General features: G+C 45.7%; 1 protein-coding gene across 9 annotated transcripts in view; it reads left to right on the top strand.

Moving 5' to 3' along the window:
• The window catches only part of Tom1l2 (target of myb1 like 2 membrane trafficking protein), a 125,124-nt gene that overhangs the window by 64,140 nt on the left and 40,383 nt on the right, over positions 1–20,601 (top strand). For all 9 annotated transcript variants that reach the window (XR_007595623.1, XR_007595622.1, XR_007595621.1 and 6 more), the window contains exons 2-4: positions 7,648–7,732; positions 15,215–15,293; positions 19,703–19,852. Coding sequence is in view for 5 of the 9 variants with exons in the window: in XM_050163558.1 (XP_050019515.1) it covers positions 7,648–7,732; positions 15,215–15,293; positions 19,703–19,852 (314 nt within the window). In the remaining 4 variants the exon portion in view is untranslated. The remainder of the gene's footprint in view (positions 1–7,647; positions 7,733–15,214; positions 15,294–19,702; positions 19,853–20,601) is intronic.

The raw sequence follows: 20,601 nt of genomic DNA, 5'->3' as shown, positions 1-20,601 counted from the left end.
TGCAGCAGTTTTGGTTATTACTAATTTTTTCCAAAAGGAGTCTCTCCACTGGGGAGTGGTGATGCACTCCTTTAATCCCAGCACTCAGGAGACAGAGGCAGGTGGATCTCTGTGAGTTTGAGGCCAGCCTGATCCGCAGAGTGAGTTTTAGGACAGCCAGGGCAACAGAGACACCCCCCCCCCAAAAAAAACAAAAAAACAAAAAAAGAATATCTCCATCTTTTCATCATGCAGTGTACCAATAAACCCTTCACCACCAGACAAAGCTCAGAACACATAGGCGCTTGGGACAGTCTTAACCAGGGTCCACAGATTGCACAGGCAGTGTTGGAGCCTTGTATATAAGATGAGGAATGGATGAAAAAGTACTTTAGCATCAGTAAGATTAAGAGCCAGATGGGCCCCTGTGGTGCCCTGCCTGCCCTGCTCTACCCATATCATATGTGTAGGAAAGAGACTTCAAGGCCCAGAAGCAGTCAAGGGAGCCTGGCAAGGAAATCAGAGCCTTGTAGGAAGGAGCTGGTGAAGACAGGTAGACTGGCACCAGAAAGAGTAGTCTGAGGCTCCCCCATCCTTCTGAGCTAGAGAAGACAGTGAAGGCAGAGGCTCTTGAGACATAGAGACCTCAGTTCCTAGGTAGTTCTGGGACAACAGGATACTGCAGCCCAGGGCTCCTCAGAGGCAGAGCAATGTCAGTTCATAAAGCCTCACCGTGAAATGATGTGAACAGCCAGGTTTTCCCGAGGTGTCCCAGCACCTCACTCTGGGGTCACACACCGAAGAGGCACAGCTGTGGCTTTACCCTCGCAGGAGGCTCTTCCGGAAGCAAGGGACCTGACTGTGAGACTGTACTTTTCACCTTTCCAAACCAGGAGAGTGGCTACCTGGGCGGAGCCATTTCAGCGCTTCACAGAACTTGGGCTATACACACCAAGGTTACCCTTTGGTAAAGCCACAAGGGACACAGAGTGGGAGGCACTATAGAGGAAATGCTAAATCAATGAAACATCATTTCTAAGTTTGGTTTAGTGGCAGAATCCATTAACCTTATTTTCACCCTCTCCCTTCCTCTAATAATACCAGCAAGGTATTCAAAGGCATGGCAACTTATTCTCAGGGTCAGCACGTTTATTTCAATTACTGGAATTTTGAGTTTTCCAGTGAAATGATACTTTGATTATAAGGAACCAACCCAAAATTATACTTCTTTATTCTTGCTTCTCCGGAAAGCCACACCTGCTGAAGCCACGAGGGAATCAAGGCTGACAAAGCAGCTCAATCAATTCTTATTTTTCTTTTCATGAAAGAATTTCCATCACATGGGAACAAAGTTGTATCTGATTGATTCTGGGACTGAGGCCACTCAATGGGGCCTCCTTTATTTAATCTGGTCTCCAAGCCAGAGGGAAGCAAAGTTCATTTCTTTTGACACATAAATTTTCAAATCCTAAAAATAAAACTTGATACTGTGGTAGAAACCCAGTGCTCCAGGGAGCAACGGGCAAATCTTCTTGCCAGCCGTGAGCTAGGATGGTTAGAGACTCATACAACAGTGACTGTGGTTGCAAAATGTTGAATTTCCCAGTGTTATGCTAATGGCCAGGAGCTGGAAGGAATAGAATAAGGCAATCAGATACATATTCCACTATTTCATCCTAATATTGTTGCCGTAGCATTTGCTTCATTCAGAAAAGACTACCTTTAGCCAGGAATGACCTGGGCCAGGATTCCCTCAAGCCCCGCCCCTGACAGCAGTGTTCTTACTCTCTGGAGCATGGCTTTCTTGCCTACCCACCCCTCCCATACATCCAGTCCTGAGGCAGCCAGCCCTGCTGAGGCGCTCACAGTGGGTTGGTTTCTTGGCTGCCATATCTACACTTGGATGCTAAATATACAGACTGCAGAGGCGCCAACACTAGAAGGCAAAGGAGTACTGGTTTAGTATTTTGCATTCAGCGACATTCTTTTGGTGAGTCTGGGGAAGAAAACAGCCAAATTATCTCTCCAGTCAGCAAGTATGGGCAGTAGCCCAGAGTGATCAGAACAAAGAAATAGCATTCAGGGCACTCCAGGCCAGCTTGGAGAAAGAAGAAAACGGAATGTCGATGGGTAGGAAGTGCATTGGGTAATAGGTCCAGTAATATGTAGTGAACTTTCTGGATTATTGTTACTATCAGTGAGGTAGGAGTAGCCTCTGTAAAGCAGGTGTTTCACACAGTTGCTGTTGCCTCCTGCTTCAGCTTCCTGACATTCTTTGTGAATGTTAACTGTAGGAGTTCCATTTCCACTGAAGAGACAAAAGGACAAACTTAACTCTTTAGCCCTGCCTTATGGGTTATGCCTTTCTACAGCCTCTGTCTGTACCTTTCCCTTAAAAGGAAGGCAGCAACCAAGCGAGGTGGTACACACCTTTAGTCCCAGTACTTGTGATGGGGAGGTAGGTGGATTTCTGAGTTGGAGGCCAACATGGTCTACAAAGTGAGTTCTAGGACAGCTAGGGCTTCACAGAGAAACCCTGTTTTGAAAAACCAACAAAGCAAAAACAAAGACAAAAGGAGGGTAGCAGAACCAGCAGAAGGTTCAGAAAGCACTCTCTGACCAGGCTGCACACAGTCCTTTCTGTACTTGAAGGCTAAGTAAAGCCACATGGCCCAAATGCCTTTTCTCAAGATTGGCAAGGGCCTGAAGTGTGCCACACACCATTTTGGAAGCTAAGGAGAAGGGAATGGTTAAGACACCTACATTGACAGTCTGGGTGCTAACAGAGGGTGGCCAGTCACTCTGGGTGGTTTGATACCTGTACCCTAGTGCCAAGGAGCTTTCGAGGAGGATGCAAATGTCCCTCACCACACAGTGACAGTCTCTGCATACAGGGCAGGGAGTCTGCACTCTTAGAGGAAAGTGCCAGGTCTGCCTCTAACTGCTCTGCTAGAGAGCACCAGTGAAGGGTGCCGTCCACAACAGGGTTCCTTAGCCTTCATGAGGCTTTCCAGAATGGTGGCTGTGTTCCTCCACCAATCAGACCAGAACCTGTGGGTATGTGTGTCTCATGTGTAAACATTGCTGAGAACTACTAACTTGGAGAAGGGAGTGTGACTCTAGGCTTTCATCAGACATAAATGTGTTGCGTAGCTCCCAAATGCTAGACTCTGGTGATGCGGTAATTTTACAGTCTATGTGTCTTGATCAGGTTTGTTTTCTCTGCCAGCTAAAGAATTAAACAGCAGGAAAAATCCCAGGTGCGACAGGTATCAGTAGAGAAATCTCAAGCACTGTGAGCAGAACCAGCATTTAAAGGAAGCATTTATTGTGGGTGAGGAAACACACACATGTAGCCGACATACACTCCAGAGAGTAAAAGACCCCCTGTGCAGCACAAGGGGACTTGGAAAGCCGAAAATTCAGTCTCTTTTTAAAGGCTGAGTTATTTATTTGTTTGTTTGTTTGTTTGTTTGTTTGTTTATTTTTGAGAAAGGGTTTCTCTGTATAGCCCTGACTGTCCTGGAACTAGCTCTTATAGGCAAGGCTGGCCTTGGACTCACAGAGACCCGCCTGCCTCTGCCTCCTGAGCCCTGGGATTAAAGGGGTGAGCCACCACCTCTTGAAGGCTGTATCAGCAGGCGGCCTGCTGGTGAGAGACAAAAGCTGCCAGGTTTTTGTCCTAAATCAGGAGGTTGAGGTAGGAGCTTTTGAAAATTCTCTACCCTTATTACCTAGCCATGATCCCTCTTCCTGTCTGCCTACCAGGGAGTCTGTCTAACTAAGGTGAAAGAGTATTCCTTGCCATGTGGGGCTCATAACCCAGAGGGAAAAAGGCATCAAGTAACCCAGGGTCTAGTTCTCTTCCTCAGCTCGAGTCTTTTGAGTCTTATGTTCCCTTTTAACAGACCCCAGAGATCTTTACTTTCTATTCTCTCCAACCAGAGAGTCTATTGATCTATCTTTACTTTCTTCCTTTCTGGGTGTTTTAAAATGAGTGTGTGTGGCGGGGAGGGGGGGGGTGGTTACGAATATGTGCATGTGAGTGCCAGTGCCCATGGAGGACAGAAGAGAGCGTTGGATTCTCTGAAGTGGGAATTGTGAGCTGCCTGACCTGGGTATTGAGAACCAAACTTGGGTCCTCTGGAAGAGCAGCAAATGTCTTAGCAAATGTTCTATTGCTGTGAAGAGACAGCATGACCAAGACAGCTCTTGGCAAGAAAGCATCTAACTGTGCCCTTGCTTACAATTTTGGAGGTGTAGACCATTATCATGGTGGGGAGCATAGTGGCACACATGTTGCTGGAAGCAGAGAGCCGTGTTCTGATTCACAGACCAACAGAGAGATCCTGTCCCTAGTGGGGCCTGTGAAGCCTCAAAGCCACCCCCAGTGACTTCCTCCAATAAGGTCACACCTCCTAATCCTTCTGAAATACTCCCACCCCCTGTGACTAAACATTCTTACTCAAACCGCAATATGCTCTTAACCACTGAGCCCTTTCTCCAGCCCCTGGGTCATTTCTTTTTTTCCTGTTTTTTCAGAACAGGGTCTCTCTGTGTCCCTGACTCTTCTGGAACTCTCTCTATAGACCCGGCTGACCTCAAACTCGGAGATCCACCTGCCCCTGCCTCTTGAGTGCTAAGATAAAGGTGTGTGTCACCAGTGCCCAGCTTGAATGACTTTTTAAAAGTTGTTTTACGTGTGTGTGTAACAAAATGTACCATTCTAACCATTTTGAGCGTACGGTTCTATGGCATTAAGTGCATGCCGTTGTGCAACCACCACCATCCATCTCAAACCTCTTTCATCTTCCCCAACAGAAACTCTGTTCTTACTGAACACAAGTCCCCGTCTCTCCTCAGTCCCTAGCAGGCCCACTCTGTTTTCTGACTGTGATGGTGACTACCCTAGATCTCTCACAGGAGTGGAATCTTACATCATTTGTCCTTTGAACCTGGCTTCTTTCACTCAGAACAATGGCTTCAAGGCTCACTGATGTAGCACCAGAATTTCCTTTGTGAGGTTGATGAGTTTGTTGTGTGTGTATTTTGTTTATTCATTAGTATGTGGGTGGGCACCTATTAAGCTTTCACCTTTAGAATGTTGAGGTAATTCTGCTGTGAACATGAGTATACACATGCCTCTGTGAAAGGAAGTACCCAAAGCAAAATTTATGGGTTTTATACTTAGTTTTTTGAGGATTCACATAATATCTGTACTATTTTACATTCTCAATAGAGAAGGGTTCCAATTTCTCCACATCTTTACCAATACTTATTATTTTATATTTTTAAAATATTAGTCAGGATGAAGAGAGGACCCAGTGATTGTTAAGAACACAGACTGCACCTCCAGAGAACTAGTGCTCAATTCCCAGCACCCATATGGTACCTAACAACCATCTGTAACTCTAGTTGCAGGGCATCTGATGCTCAGGCACTGCATGCATTTGGTACAAAGTCATTCATGTAGGCAAAGTACTAAAAAACAACAACAACAACAAAAAGATAAAATCTAAAAAAAAATTCTTCCCCTGTGAGTATGAAATGATATCTCATTGTAGAGGTTTTTGTTGTTGTAACAGTCTTAGGGACTAGACCCAGAGTCTCACAAAACACTAGGCAAACTTTTTTTTATCATGAACTATGTCTCTAGTCCAGTGATACACAGCCCAGGACAGTCTCTAACTCATAATCTTGTTGCCTCATCTTCATCAGTATTTACCACAACTGATTTATTGCAGTTTTGATCTGTATTTCCCTAATATAAATATATTTCTTCGGATAAGTTCCAATTTGGATTCTTTCCTCCATTTTTTTTTTTTGTTCTTGTTGTTATTTATTTGAGATTCTATATCCCAAGCTGGCTTCAAACTCATGCTTCAGCCTCCTTAGGATAATAAGCATATACTCTCATGTCTGGCACTTTTCTCAGAATTTATGTAGTAATGTTATTGAGTTATAGGCCCCCATATATTCTGAGCATTTATATTTTATTATATGTATGATTTTTCAAAGACTTCTCTCATTCTATAGGTTGCCTTTTCACTCTGTTGTTTGTCTTTAATGCATGGGGGAGGCAGGTTTGTTGTGCTGAGATCACAGCCAGGGCCTGTGGAAGGTGGTTACCTGCCACTGAGCTCTGCCACAGCTACACCTCTAGCCCCACAAGTCTTTAATATTTATTAGTCTACTTTCTTTATTTTTTCTTTTTGTTGCCTGTGCCATTAGTGCCATTCATTAGATCCATGAAATCATTGTCAAATTATGTGTCATGGAACTTTCCCCTACTTTTTTCTAAGAGTTTTTCAAAGTTTTCAGCACTTTTGTTCACATCTTTAATAAGTTTAGAGTTAACGTGGTAGAAGAAACGTATGGGGACTGGAGAGATGACTCAGTGATTAAGAGCATGGCTGCTGCTCTTCCAGCCGTCCTGAGTCCTATTCCCAGCAACCACCAAGTGGCTCACAACCTTCTCTAGTGTGATCTGATGCCCTCTGCTGGCATACAGGCATGCAAATAGGGCACTCATACAGAAAATAAACAAATCTTTTTTAACAAAGAAAGAAAGTATCTTTTTGCATATGGAAAGCCATTTTTAAAACAATTACTTTACTGTGTTTTGTCTGCATGTGTGTCTGTGTACCATGTGCATGCCTCATGCGCAGGGAGGTCAGAGGAAGCCATCTGATTTACTGGAACTGGAGTTGCAGATGTTCGTGATGTGCCGTGAGGATGTTGAGAATGGAACCGGGGTTCTCTAGAAGAGCAGCCAGTGCCTTTAACTACCATCCCTCCAGCCCCAAGAGCCATTCTTTCAATACCAGGATCTTTGTTTCTCCATGAAATGATCAAAAGGTTGTCACATGTCAGGGACTGACACCATGTGTTTCATTTAGCGAGCTTTGCATCATTGTAACAAATGGTGTCAGTTCAAGGTCAATTGGCTTTGTTGGTGGGAAATACGTGGGTGAGCAAAACTGCTCATTATGGCATCCAGGAAGCTAAGAGTTCCCCAAATCCTCTCCAAGAGCATGTTCCTAATGACCTAACTACCTTTTACACAGCTCAGCCTCCTACAGGCTCCACCACCTCCCAGTGGCTCCAGAGACCTGCAATTAAGCTCTTAGCCTCAGGTTTTTTTTTGGATAGAGGGAGGGGGGATTAAGATCCAAACTATGATGTCATACCCACAGCAGCTTACTGAATTCTCCCTTCTTCCTTCTCTTCTGAGATGCAGTTTTAACCACTGCAGTTGATTTTTCATAATTATAATAGCAGATATCTATAGAGAACCGGCTGTGTGCTGAGCTGTATTCTAAGGGTTTACACATATTAAGCCATTTTGATAGGCTGTATGCTAAAGTTTTAACTAGGTTTGGCACATTCGGGTTAATTAACTTGCCTAGAGTTACACGACTAGTAAATGATGGAGCCCATATTCTAGCTCAGTGGTTTGACTCTGGAATCTGTGGGCTCTAGAGGCGCAGACCTCCTAGATACGGGATCTGGAGACTAGACAACCTTGGTGCTTAGGCTCAGGCTGCTCCTGGATGTTCTCTTGTGAAAGCAGCAGCCCTAGAGATGCTGCTTCTAGTCTCTTTCCTTTTCCTGCGAGGGCTCCCTATTCTAGGAGAAATATAAAGCAGTGTCTTTCCAATTTCACAGAAAAGGCCACGGATGGCTCCCTGCAGAGCGAGGACTGGACACTGAACATGGAGATCTGTGACATCATCAATGAGACAGAAGAAGGGTATGTTTTCCTGGAGAACTTCTCAGTTTGGGCAGGATGTCATACATAGCTTGCCAGGGTTCAGTGTGGTGGGTTCAACTCTGGTAGGTTTGTTTGTTTTATTTTAATTACTACTATTATTTTCAATATGTTTAATTTGGCCTTAATAAACTGAAATTCAGTGATTTGTCTTTTTCCTTCCCACTCAACCCTCCCCCGTGTCCCCAGTGGCAGTGCTCCACTTAGAGAAATGACGTCTCTCCATATCTGCTTCAGGTCATGGGTAGAAATGGAGCTGTTTGGCTACCTGTATTAATCATTACCCCTCCCCACTCCTCCTAAGACCCTGCTTCCGTGTTGCAGACACGAGGACTGTCCGTGCCCTGGGTTGCATTCTAGGGCATCATGGAAGAAGACCCAGAGTGTAATCAGACAAAGCAGTGGCAGAGGGGCACCCATGGCTCAGAGTAGCTGAGCATGTCTAGTGTGGGCAGACTTAACCTGCAGCTTGCCCTCTTGCCTTTCTGCACTGATGCGTTGGGTCTTGGTATTATTGTGTACTGTATCTTCCTTCTCTGTAGCTCCACTCTATTTGTACTTCTTCCAGGCTCGTCTGACTTAGGGATTTGGCCGCACCATTTGCTCTCTTTATGCTCTTTTCAACTCCAGAGTGTCAGGAGAACAGCTGGGATTGAGGCAGCCTAGGCGGTGTGTCGGTGCTGTTATCTACTCTCTAGTCCTCTCAGTCAGTCCAGCCTTTATTCGGCAGATCCTTACAGAGTGCCTGCCTTCTGCAGACACAGTTGTAAGTAAGGAGGGCACACCGGTGAGCAAGACACAATTCCTCCCATTGGGGAGCTGCCAGACGGGGGTGTGAACAAGACAAACCACATGAGCTGATCAGGTGGGCTAAGCACTGTGGGAAGGATCTGGACAGAGGGGTGGCATGGTCTAGCATTAATTTTGGTCATCCCATGTTCAGAGTGTGCTCACTAGGGCAGGCCAAAGACAGAGCAAATCGACCAGTAGGGGTTTCTTACAGTCACCCTGTTGTGGATTAATGGTAAATTGGACGGGAATGGTGGAAAATATGTGGGAGGCGTCATTAGATCCTGGTGAGATTCAGAATTAAAGCTAATAGAATTTGCTGATGTGGGATGTGAGCAAAATGTTAAGGATAACACCAAGGTTTGGGCCCTATAAGCAGAAGGGTGGATCTGAGGTGGAACAGGCAGAGAACAGATCTAGAGCTGAGCTTAGACAAACATGTCACCCACCCAGTAGGGCTCCTCTAGGATTGCTGGGGGCTACTGCCGGCCTGTGCACAGTATGGCCGTCTCTGAGGAAGAAGTGCTTTGAGCTTGGCTTCTGGACTGACTTGGACTCAGGCTAGCATGAGAAGCAATCCAGGTGGTCACATGGTGCAGAGGGAGTATAGGAAGCAGGCTCAAAGAATGGCTCAGGTTGGCGTCTCTTCTGCACTGTTCCCTGCAAAATGCATTTGCTTCTTCCCTCCACCTCCCATGCAGTTCCTGACACAGGTTTCAGCAAGTGACTTGCTCGCTAGCAAGCCTTCCAGAGCATTCTTAAATTTTTAGCATAAAACCCTTAATCACACACTTTTGCAGCCCCTTTTCAGGCCCTTCATCCTCGTTAATTTTTCTTTTAGCTCCTTGAATTCTCAACATTTCTGTCCCCAGTCAAATATCTGATGTTCACCGAGGGCAGAAAGTCCAAGAACTCTGGGGTCTTCTTCTTTCTAAAAAACTAAAGTCCCTTTCACAGGATGAGACACGGGGACATGCTTTCTCAGTTACAGCTCACAGAAGATTAGATTATGTGTTTCCGTGGTCTAACCTCTCGTTCATGTGTGTCGGAATGGCAGTCTGGTGATTCTTAAAGAGTTTCTGTGCTTGCCTCTATTGTAAAGTGTCTCCTGAAATCTCTCACCTGGGGGAAAGATAAAACAAAACATGCATGTTATCTCTCTCTGTGTGTCTGTCTGTCTGTCTCTCTCTCTGTGTCTCTCTGTCTCTCTCCTTCCTTCCTTCCTGCTCCTGGCTGAGGGCTTCTCAATATTGCTCCTCATGTTTCTTCAGCCAGTCTCCCTGTTACTAAGTGATTCCCATCAGTTACTGGGTCTCAGCATAACTTTCCCTCCTCTTGCCCCTTCCTTCTTGACTTGTCATATGTGGCATTATACTTTGTGATGTCTTTTAGTGGCTGTCTTGCCCCACAACCTACAAGTCTGTACACTTCATGAGGACAGGAATTCCATCTGTTACACTCACTATTTTATCTCTCCCACAACACAGTTTATACATAATCTCTTTCTCCCTCTCTCCCTCTCTCTTTCCCTCCCGCCCTCTTATTCTCTCTGTTTCTCGTCTGTCTTTGTGTGTGTGTGTGGTCTCATGTATCTGAGGCTGACCTCAAACCTGCTATATAGACCTTTAATTTCTGATCCTCCTGCATTACCTCCTGAGTATTGGGATTACAAGTGTGCACCATCCCACCTGGTTTATGCAGTGGTGGGGATCAAACCCAGGGGCTTCATGTATGCTAGGTAAGCACTCTACCAATTGAGCCACATCTCAGCTCCATAATCAGCTCTTAATAAATGTTTTAAGGTGTGTAAAGAATTAATGAAGTCCCCAAGGCAGTCTGATGAGGAATGCAAGTATGTAAATATAATCATAACACAGCCTGACAAGGACTGAGACAGAGACAGAGAGACAGCAAGAGAAACTGCATATAGCTACAGAGACAGACATATGTGGTGACTCCCAGCCAGCCTGGGGGCTGTCTGAAGCAAAGCCTTTTTGAAGGAGGTGACACTTCAATAGACTCGTACAGTCTACATGGATTTTAGCACGCTGAGGCAGGTGGATGCAGGGAGGAAGGTAGAACCTCTGGGCTGGAGAACAGCATGTGTATCAGGTGCACAGGAAGCATGGCAGTGTGAATTAAGGGCTGTGGAGCCTGGTGCCATCTACCTGGGCGAGAAGCTTCTGTCACCACTCACTTATACAGCCCTGAGTGTGTTCCATCTCATTGTACCTCAGTTTCATCACATATAAAAATGATTTGCCAATAGTGCCCATCTCATAAAGTTATAGTAGAGATTAGAGGAATAAATAATTCATATATAGTGGGTGTAGTCTAGAGCAATCAATAGGCAGACTCTGATGAGGATCCAGTGATCTGATCATTGCACAACTCCTTTTGACTGTTCCTGGCTCACTGAGTCCTTATGCCGCAGCCTCTAAGCTAGAGAAACACGGGCGATTGAGTGACTGCAGTCGGTAGTAATGGTTGCCGAGGGTGTGTCTTCAGGAGAACAGCTGTAGCTGGAGTCTTAATTCCCAGCTGTTTGAGAACCACTGAAGAGCTCCCCACTGTAGGAAAGAAGGGCTCACAGGAGTCTGATCAGGGTGTCGGTGGCCTTGAGAGTGCCCCGTGGGGCCCCACCTTTCTACCGAGAGCTCCTGGAGCTTGGTACCTCTCACATCCACGTTTCCCTTGATCCTGCCTCCCCGATTGTGGCCTTTGACTCAGTAGTTGTTCCTTCAGCCTTTGGTGGCTCCTTTAAATTTTGTGGTTCCTCCAACCTGACAGTGATTCTTTACTCTGACGCTTCTCCCTCAGATCAGCAGAACGCAAGGCTTCTCTTTTGTTCTCAGGTAGCACTTCATGAAGCATAGCTCTTGGGAAGGGATTTTCAGTTTAACCAGAGCCTGCCTACTATCTGATTGCCCTCCACCCATAATCTGGGAATGCTATAACATTCTGTCAGGCAGAAATACACCATCCTCCAGGGCAGTGCCTGTTTTTCTCATGGAAATCCAAGACAAGATCAAAGAGAGCACGTAGAGAGAAGCTACAGCTTGTCAGCCTGGGATGACAAAGAGCAGACCCTGCAGAGAGGCAATCAGTCTTGTCTAGCCATTAAGTTGCCTACTTTCTTCAGCCCAGCCTATCCAAGCAGATAGCTGCTCAAATGCTGTATTTATAAAGTCTGCATCCCTGTTGGAAATTGCACATATTATACGTCTTAGTTAGGGTTTCTAGTGCTGCGACAAAATGTCATGACCAAAGACCAAGCTGGGGAGGAGAGGGTTTATTTGGCTTACACTTCCACATTGCTATTCATCACTGAAGGAAGCCAGGACAGGAACTCAAACTAGGCAGGACCCTGGAGGCAGGAGCTAATGTAGAGACAATGGAGAAATGCTGCTTACTGGCTTACTCAGCCTGCTTTGTTATCAAACCAAGGACCACCAGTCCAGGCACTGCCCCTCCCACCATGACTGGACCCTCCCACATTGATCACTAATTGAGAAAATGCCTTACAGCTAGATCTTATGGAGGCATTTCTTCAATTGAGGCATCTTTCTCTCTGGTGTCTCTAGCTTGTGTCAAGTTGACACACAAAACCAGCAGCCAATTTACTGTATAACCCCTGGTTTGGGGCCCATTCCTGTCTCCTCAGTCCTTTGGCTCAGGAGCCAAGAATTCAGGTTAAGCAACTGTGTTTCAAGTTGGAGATAGGAAATAAGAGGTTTGAGTCTTTAAGTTTTTTTTTTTCATCATGTGTGTGTATATGTATCTCTGTGTGGTCATTGGATAAAAGTGTGGGGAGTCCAGAAGAGCTGGATCCTCTAGAGCTGGAGTTACAAGTGGTTGTTAGCTGCTTACTGAGTACTTGGTGCCCACCAGATGTAGGTACTGGTAACCCTACCCTGGTCCTCCGCAAGAACGGTGGAGCCTCTCTTTAACTCCAGTCCGAGCCATTTCTTCACAGCTCTCCTGCAGAAGTCTGTGCTTCTTCTCTAGATGAGGCTGATTAGCAGAGTGGCCATCCTCTGCCTCGACTTCTTCATGCATGTTTGACAGGATATTTTCATGTGTGAGACTTGTTAGAACCACAGGAGTGAGAACCCCTGACTTCCAAACATTTGCCTAAGGGAAGACCAAGACCAGCAACATGCCTTTTGGAACCCACTGTGATGGCAGAGGGCTGAATCATGTGGACGTTCTAGTTTCTGATAGTGAGGAACTACTGATCCATGTAGACTAGTTTACGTTCCTACCAACAGCATTTAAGGGCTCCCGCCCCATCCCAACCTTTGTAGCATTTTTGTTTCTTTTAATTTTAAATTGTATTAGTATTGTGTGTGATGCACACACACATTCCACAGTGAGCACAACTTTGTGTGTGAGACCCACCCTTGCTCCTTCAGGTGGGTCTCAGGAGTTGAACTTAATTTGCCAGTGTGCACAACAAGAGCCTTTACACATGGAGCCATCTCATTGGCCCTGTTTATTTTCTCAACAATAGTCATTCTGACTCAGGTGAGATGGAATCTCAATGGAGTTTTAATTTGTTTCTCTCGCAGTTAAATATGTTAAACATTTATTCATGCGATTATTGGTTGCTAAAAGTTTTTCTTTAAGAACCTTCCATTCAGGCCGGGCAATGGTGGTGCATGCCTTTAATCCCAGCACTTGGGAGGCAGAGGCAGGCGGATCTCTGTGAGTTCGAGACCAGCCTGGTCTACAGAGCTAGTTCCAGGACAGGCTCCAAAGCCACAGAGAAACCCTGTCTCGGGAAAAAAACAAACAAACAAACAAACAAACAAACAAACAGACAAAAAAAAGAACCATCCATTCAAGTCATTTTGATGATTTGTCCCTTTGTTGTTTGTTTATTTACTTGTCTATTCAAGATTAATTAATTCCCTATAAGGTGTATATAGTTGGCAAAGATTTTCTCCCATTTTGGGGGCTGTCTCTTTGCTCTGATTATTGTTTCATTTGCTGTGCAGAAATGTTTTAAATTTCATGCATTCTCATTTGTAAATATTTGTAATTAATTAAAACTCCTTGCCCGTGACTGTTTCTTGAAGTATGCCTGCTAAGCTGTTCACTAGCAGTTTCTTTGTTTCAGGTCTTACTTGAAGGTCTCTGATCTGTTTTCAACTGATTTTTGTGCAGGGTGAAAGATAAAGATTGAGTTTCATTCTTCTACATATGGATAGCCAGTTTCCCCAGCCTGTTTTTTGAAAATGCTGGTTTGCTGGGTGGTGGAGGCTTACACCTTTAATCCCAGCACTCGGGGGGGGGGGGGGGGGGCAGAGGCAGGCGGATCTCTGAATTTGAGGCCAGTCTGGTACACACAGCAAGTTCCAGGACAGCCTGGTCTACACAGAGTAACCCTGTCTTGAGAGAAAATAAAAAGACTGAGGTGCTGTATTTGGTGGAGTTCTTTCGGTATTCCGTCAGTGTGTGGGGCCGGTACAGTGCTGCTCTGACAGAGCTCTGCTCAGGCTCTCCAGTGTGGTGCTGGTACCTCCAGCACTGTCTGGCTTTTCTTCCCTCAGGATCGCTTTGACTACCCACGGCTTCTTAAGGTCACTTTTTTCTGTTTCTGCAGAGAATATTATTGGAATTTTGATCAGGATTACATTGAATTTATCGATTTTTTTTTTAGACAATATAGCCTTTTCCACAATTTTAATTCTGACAATAATTGATCATGGGAGTTCTTTCCATCTTTTATTGTCTTCTTTAATTTTTCTCCCTTCAGTATTTTTATTATAGAGATCTTGTGCATTTGTTAGAACTATTTCTGTTACTGGGAGTAGAATTGTCGTATTTCTTTTTAGCATGTTCACCATTGCTTTACCACAATTTTTTAAATGTTAATTTTGTAGCTGATGCTTTACTAAAAGTGTTATCAGATCTAAGAGTTTTCTGGCAATCTTCAGGGTTCTTTTAGTTTTTGAGACAGGGTCTCACTATGTATCCGAGGCTGGCTTAGAACTCACTATGTAAACCAGGATAGCCTCCAACTGACAGAGATCCACCTGCCTCTGCTTCCCAGTTGCTGGGATTAAAGGTGTGTTCCACCACACCTGGCCCAGGATTTTATATATAAGATCATATCATCTACAAAGAAGATAATCTGACTTACTCCTTTCCTGTTTGTATCTTGTTTGTTTCTTTTTGAGACTCCAGGTACTATACTGAATGAGTCCAGAGAGTGTAGACTTCTTTATCTCAATGCTGATTTTAGAGGAAATGCTTTCTGGTTTTCCCTGTTCTGTAAGATGTTGTGTGTAGATTTATTACATATACAGCCTTTATTCCTGCTTCTTCAGAGCTTTTTCTACACAAAGATGCTAAATTTCTGTCAAAGGCTTTTTTTTTCATCCATTGAGACAATCATGTGATTTTAGTCCTTGATTCTGTTTATTCTTATGCATATGTCTTTTGAGTTTTGTCCATAAAAATATACAAGAAGTTTCTTTATTCTTTTTTGCAGCTGCATAAAAGCCATGATGTAATTAGCCCCATTTCCTTTTGTAGACACTTGTTTTTCTACAGTCTTTTTCGTTTACAAACATGCTGCCGTGAACAACCTTGTTACCTCTGCTGGTTTGCACTGCACTAGTGCCCCACAAGGCTTGTGGAACATGGTGTATCTGTCCTTTTCACCAGGCCAAAGGATGCCATTCGAGCACTAAAGAAGCGGCTCAGCGGGAACCGGAACTACAGAGAAGTGATGTTGGCCCTGACGGTGAGTATTGTCTCCTGGGAGGGAAGCTTAGGATACGCACACACAGGCTTCACTCTTCCTAGGACACCCCCGCCCCCCGCCCACTCAGACGGACTTCAGCATGTAGCCCGTGTTGTCTGGTTTAGCAGCATCTCCCAAGAGACCCTTGGGATCCCCTGCCCACCTCTGATGCAGAAGGCGAGTGTAAACAGGCTGATGTATACTAGGAGAAGATAAGGTGTGGATAGCGTGGTTGTACCCAGCAACAATGAATAGAAGACCAGGGCAGGCCTCGTTCCTGCTGTCAGCCTGTTTGAGATTCTGGGAGTGTTTCCCCTTTATACAGATGTTCACTCTTATCTGCCCACCACCTGCCCAGGATGGAGCTTTTAGAACATTGATGAGATGCTTGCAGCCCCCTTCTAAAGTGGGTTCTTTACTCTCACAGTGGAGGAGACTGGGCTCTGAGAGGCCTTTGAGTTTTACCTTCACAGCTGTGGTGTGCCATCCTAGAATGGTCTTTTGTTTAGGATAAAAATGAAAATAATACAAAGGGTCTTGAAAAAGTCAGCCAAGTGACTCCTTTCAGGGCAAATAGATAAGAACTGTGCTCCTCCTTAAGATACAGAGGACTAAAAAGGGTATTTCAGGTGCTATTTCTGTCTTGAAAGCTCACAGTTTCTCAGATGCCTTAAAATCTGGGCCACAGTGACTTTTGATTAGAAACTGTAACAAGTCACCATGTCAGCTCCTGTAGGTGGGGAAAGTGGGTTATTTACCCCAAATAACATGTTTTGTTGTGAAGCAGAAGAGCTGTTGTGATTTTCGTCTGCCCCCAAATAAAGTTCAACACTTAATGGGAACACTTTCTCCGCCAGGGCTGGGGCTTAGGGGTTTACATAGCAAAGAAGAAGAAGAAAATGTCAGGTCAGAAATAGGTGAAAGCTTTTTTTTTAATCTTCAACATTGATGGAGCCAAGAATGTGTCACTGGGGAGCCAGCTCTGGGATTTGTCACTCTTCATGCCAGTTTCATGGTAACCATGAGGAGCTTCTTCCTTCCTTCCTTCCTTCCTTCCTTCCTTTCTTTCTTTCTTTCTTTCTTTCTTTCTTTCTTTCTTTCTTTCTTTCTTTCTTTCTTTCTTCTCTCTCTCCCTCCCTCCCTCCCTCCCTCCCTCCCTCCCTCCCTTCCTTCCTTCCTTCCTTCCTTTCTTTCTTTCTTTCTTTCTTTCTTTCTTTCTTCTCTCTCCCTCCCTCTCTCCCTTCTTCCCTCCCTCCCTTCTTTCCTTCCTTCCTTTCTTTTCTTCTTCTTTTTTTTTTTTTGTTTTTCAAGACAGAGAGTTTCTCAGGTTTCAAGACAGCTCTGATTGTCCCAGAACTCACTTTGTAGACCAGGCTGGCCTCAAACTCACAGCTATTCACCTGTCACCACTGCCCCTAAGTGCACGACCTCCGCCTGGCTGGTGGGAAGCTTTCTAGAGTGATTACATTTCCTTGCCTCCTTCTGCATTGCTTGGCAGCCATCATTTGGTCTTCCTGATGGCCGGGTCTTTTCTGCAAGCCCCTTGGAAGGCCTGTGGACATGCAGAGCTGTTGTCCTTGTTCCTAGGTCCCTGCCTGGCACACTGGTATGGTTTTATGTTTGCCATGATGGCTTCACTTGTTAGCTGCTGTCAGCCCTGTTCCTTCCGTGTGGCCCTTTCGCAGCTCCACATCTGTCCCTGCCTAGCTGCTAGTATTTATCCAATGGAGTTAGAGATCCCAAGGCCCTCTCTGCTTGAGCCTTCACATGTGTGTTCCTAACATCTGCTTCTCATTGCTGGGAGCCCCCCTTGCTTATTCCATGGGTTTTGGCTGTATCTCAGATAGTTGCCACTGTGTTTCATTCCCCAAAACCTACAAAGTCACGTTTGCCAAGAGCCTTTTTGTTAGGGTAGCCTGAAGTGGCCTTGACAGAGAGGAATTCCTGTGCCTCCTATATATAGAAGCTTTGGGCATTTTTGGAAGCTGGGACAGGATACCCTGACCTTAAGGTCTGCTGTATGGGAGAACTGAAGGAGAGATGAGTGCTCTGTCCATGGTCTCCCTGGAAACAGAACCAGAGCCCAGGGTTGACTTTGGCCTGCTCCTCTGTTTCTAGTTACTTTCACCCAGGCTAGCTTCCTGAGCCTCCCACTCTGCTGGTCCTCACCTGCCCCTCGGGAAAGAAGGGCTCAGCAGCCCAGCAGGCCGACTCTGCTGGTCCTCACCTGCCCCTTGGGAAAGAGGGGTTCGGCAGCCCAGCAGCCATTGCCAGAGTCCAGAGAGTGAGTGGAGAATCCTAGAGAAGAAGGTCCTCTGCAACATGCCTGGGGACAGAAAGAACCCCTTTAGTTCCTTTTACTAGTCCCCTGGGTCCCTGAGAATGAGAACTTTCACCTCGTGGTCACCCAGAATCAGACACAATCAGAAATTAAGAAAGGGAAATTCCCTTTAGCTGAATACAATTTGTGGTTGTGGGGCTGGAGAGATGGTTCAGCAGTTAAGAGTACTGACTGCTCTTAGGGAGGACCTGAATTTGGTCCCCAGCATCCTCACAGTGGCTCACAACCATCTTTAACTCCAACTTCAGAGAATCCAGTGTCTTCTTCTGGCCCCCACAAGCACTGCACACACTTGGTGCACAGACATGCATGCAGGCAAAACACCCACACACATGAGATAAAAATAAATAGCAGTGTGCAGAAGCCCCAAGGACTATGAGTTTAGAACAGTTCCTGGGTGCAGCAAGTAGAACATGGAGCCTGCAGAAGTATAGCAAGAAAAAGAAGGAAAGGGTAACTTGGGGGTGGCAGAGCTGCTAGGTCTCCTAGGTGAAGTTCCACAGTACTGAAGAGCTTTGACTCTGACATCTCAAAATGGCTTGATGCCTTCTTCCAGAGTTAGCTCAAGGAACAAGAGAAGGACAAATAATTCAGAACACAGTTCTTGTGCCTGAGGGCATCACAGCTGATGTGACTGCTTGGTAGAGAGCTCAAAGGAGGAGTGACTTGGTGTCCTCAGGTGGGTCAGGAGATCAGGGCTCCTAAGAAGGTGAATCAGAGTTCCTGTCCTGGGCTCGGGGTGTGACTTAGTGGTAGAGTGCTTGCCTAGATGCACAAGATCATGGGTTCAATCTCTTGCATTGCAAAAGAAGGAAAAGAGTTCCCATCCTGCCTCTGGGCCACTTCTTCCTTCCTAAGCCTCTTAGCTTTGAAAAATAAGGCAGCAAGGTGTACTTGAAAGGACCATTGTAGTTTTAAGAGTAGAATGAAATTACATAGAGTATGCAGGGATCTCACTGTACTTGGTATGTAGCTGGCACGAAGTCTATGTTGTTAATTGTGAACCTTTTTGTCTGCACATTTTCAAGGCAAAAGCCTATGGTAGGAACCACTTAGGGAGCTAATTCACGGTCACATGGGAACAATGAGGTGGTTAGAAGTATCCCCAGTTGCTGCCACTATCCCTATAGGAGGCAATCGTTAGTGTACTCTGGAGGAGGTGCCTTGGGAAGGGTCAGGTGATCCTGTGGGCTGTTTTCGGGAGGGACCAAGTAAGAGACTTGTGTTTGATGTTGGAGAGGCTCTCCCAGTACTCCCAGTGCTCTCCTGGGGACATGCAAGAAGCTATGGATGCAGCAGGTTACTTACCCTGTACAGGATGCCAAAGTGATTGGCTGGCATCTGTCCTCCTTAATCTTCCCTGCAAGGAAGAGCTCATTGCTTCCACTTTCCTGCTGAGGACTCAGAGACTGAGTAAAACTTGTCCTGGACCATCAGGGAGGAAGTAGCAAAGCTAAGTCTAACTCTCACTGCCACCTGATCAGAACCTGTCAGCCTTTCAAAGCAACTGACCTCCCCAGATATGAGAGGAGTGAGCAGGGTTCTCCCTAAAGAAGGATGGCAGCCGCGGCCCACATTGTCAAGGGTTGCAGTCCATTGTCATTGTTGATTTATTTGCAGAACAGGAGTTTGTTAGGGATGTGTGTTTGTTTCCTCACGTGTACCAGGCAATTTGAGCTCTCCCAGCAACTTCCTCTTATGACAGAACCTTTGTCTCGTTGGCTAAGATTTCACACCCAGGCCTAGAGAAATTAATTAAAATGTTAATTTTCAGGAACCTCTCAGTCATTTTGATACCATTAGAAGACCAATATCCTTCTCATGCGAAACCCGTGTTTCAGTTACCGACTAATTGCCTGAGTACTGTGCAGGGTCTGGAGCTTTTAGTCATCACAGCACTGTCGTTCTCAAGGAACGGGGATCCGACTGAATTAGTGCGGAGATGTGTGAGGGTTGGCTTAGAGGGATGTAACAAGAAGCTGATCTGGAAGCATGACTGACAGGGGGAACTCAGCCACCCTTCCGCTTTCCCAGTGTGGTGACCTCCCCCCAACCCCCACAACTTCAGGTGCTGGAGACTTGTGTGAAGAACTGTGGCCACCGCTTTCACCTCCTCGTAGCCAACCGAGACTTCATCGACAGCGTTCTGGTCAAAATTATCTCTCCCAAGAATAACCCTCCCACTATCGTCCAGGACAAAGTGCTTGCTCTAATTCAGGTGAGCTGGCTTCCCTCACCCGTTTTGTTGTGTGTAAGATGGGAACTGTGATCATGTTCATGTGTTCCCACTATTTTGGAGGGAAAGACACAGATTGGAGGTTTAAATATTTGTTACAAAATGCTTGCTTTCCTTATCATCATCTTACTGGAAATCCTGAGCAATGGCTCTCTTGATATTTGACAGATTCTCCAGGAAGTTTCTAAGTGGGCTCAGAGAGGGCTTCAGCAGGCCTCTGTGGTCATGGGATATAGTGGGGATAAGCAGAGTAGGTAGGGTCATGTTAGAGTCATGTGCATGTTAGTCAGGTCACAGAGCAAGAGCCAGCTCCAGTAGAAATGACGTTAAGGGATGTTTCAATGAAGAGGTGACATTTCTGCTGGACCCTGAAAAGCGGGGAGGAGTTTGCTGGGAAGGCCAGAGTGTAGGAAGCATCTCAGGAAGGAGATATCTGCGCCAAGTCCCCGAAGCATCAGACAACAGTTATCTGTAGCACGAATTCTAATTGCTCTTAATAATAAAATCCTGGAGTCAGATATATGGATTAATGCTGAGAGATCAGAGAAGCAGAGCAGCCAGCCACTAGAGTTCTTACCTCTACCAATGCTAAGACCAAAGCGGCTATTCTGCCTCTACAAATCGTCAGACTACATCTGAGCTCTTGTCTCCTCCTGCCCAGCCTGTCTCCACCTCCCAAGTGCTGGGATTAAGGGTGTGAGCCACCACCGCCTGGTCTCTATGGCTAACTA

Source organism: Alexandromys fortis, unplaced genomic scaffold (genome assembly GCF_014885135.2).
Source record: "Alexandromys fortis isolate MF-2015 unplaced genomic scaffold, M_Fortis_MF-2015_v1.1 scaffold_149, whole genome shotgun sequence".
Classification (NCBI taxonomy): domain Eukaryota; kingdom Metazoa; phylum Chordata; class Mammalia; order Rodentia; family Cricetidae; genus Alexandromys; species Alexandromys fortis.
Note: the sequence above shows the minus strand (reverse complement) of the source record. Positions and strands in the feature narration are given on the sequence as shown.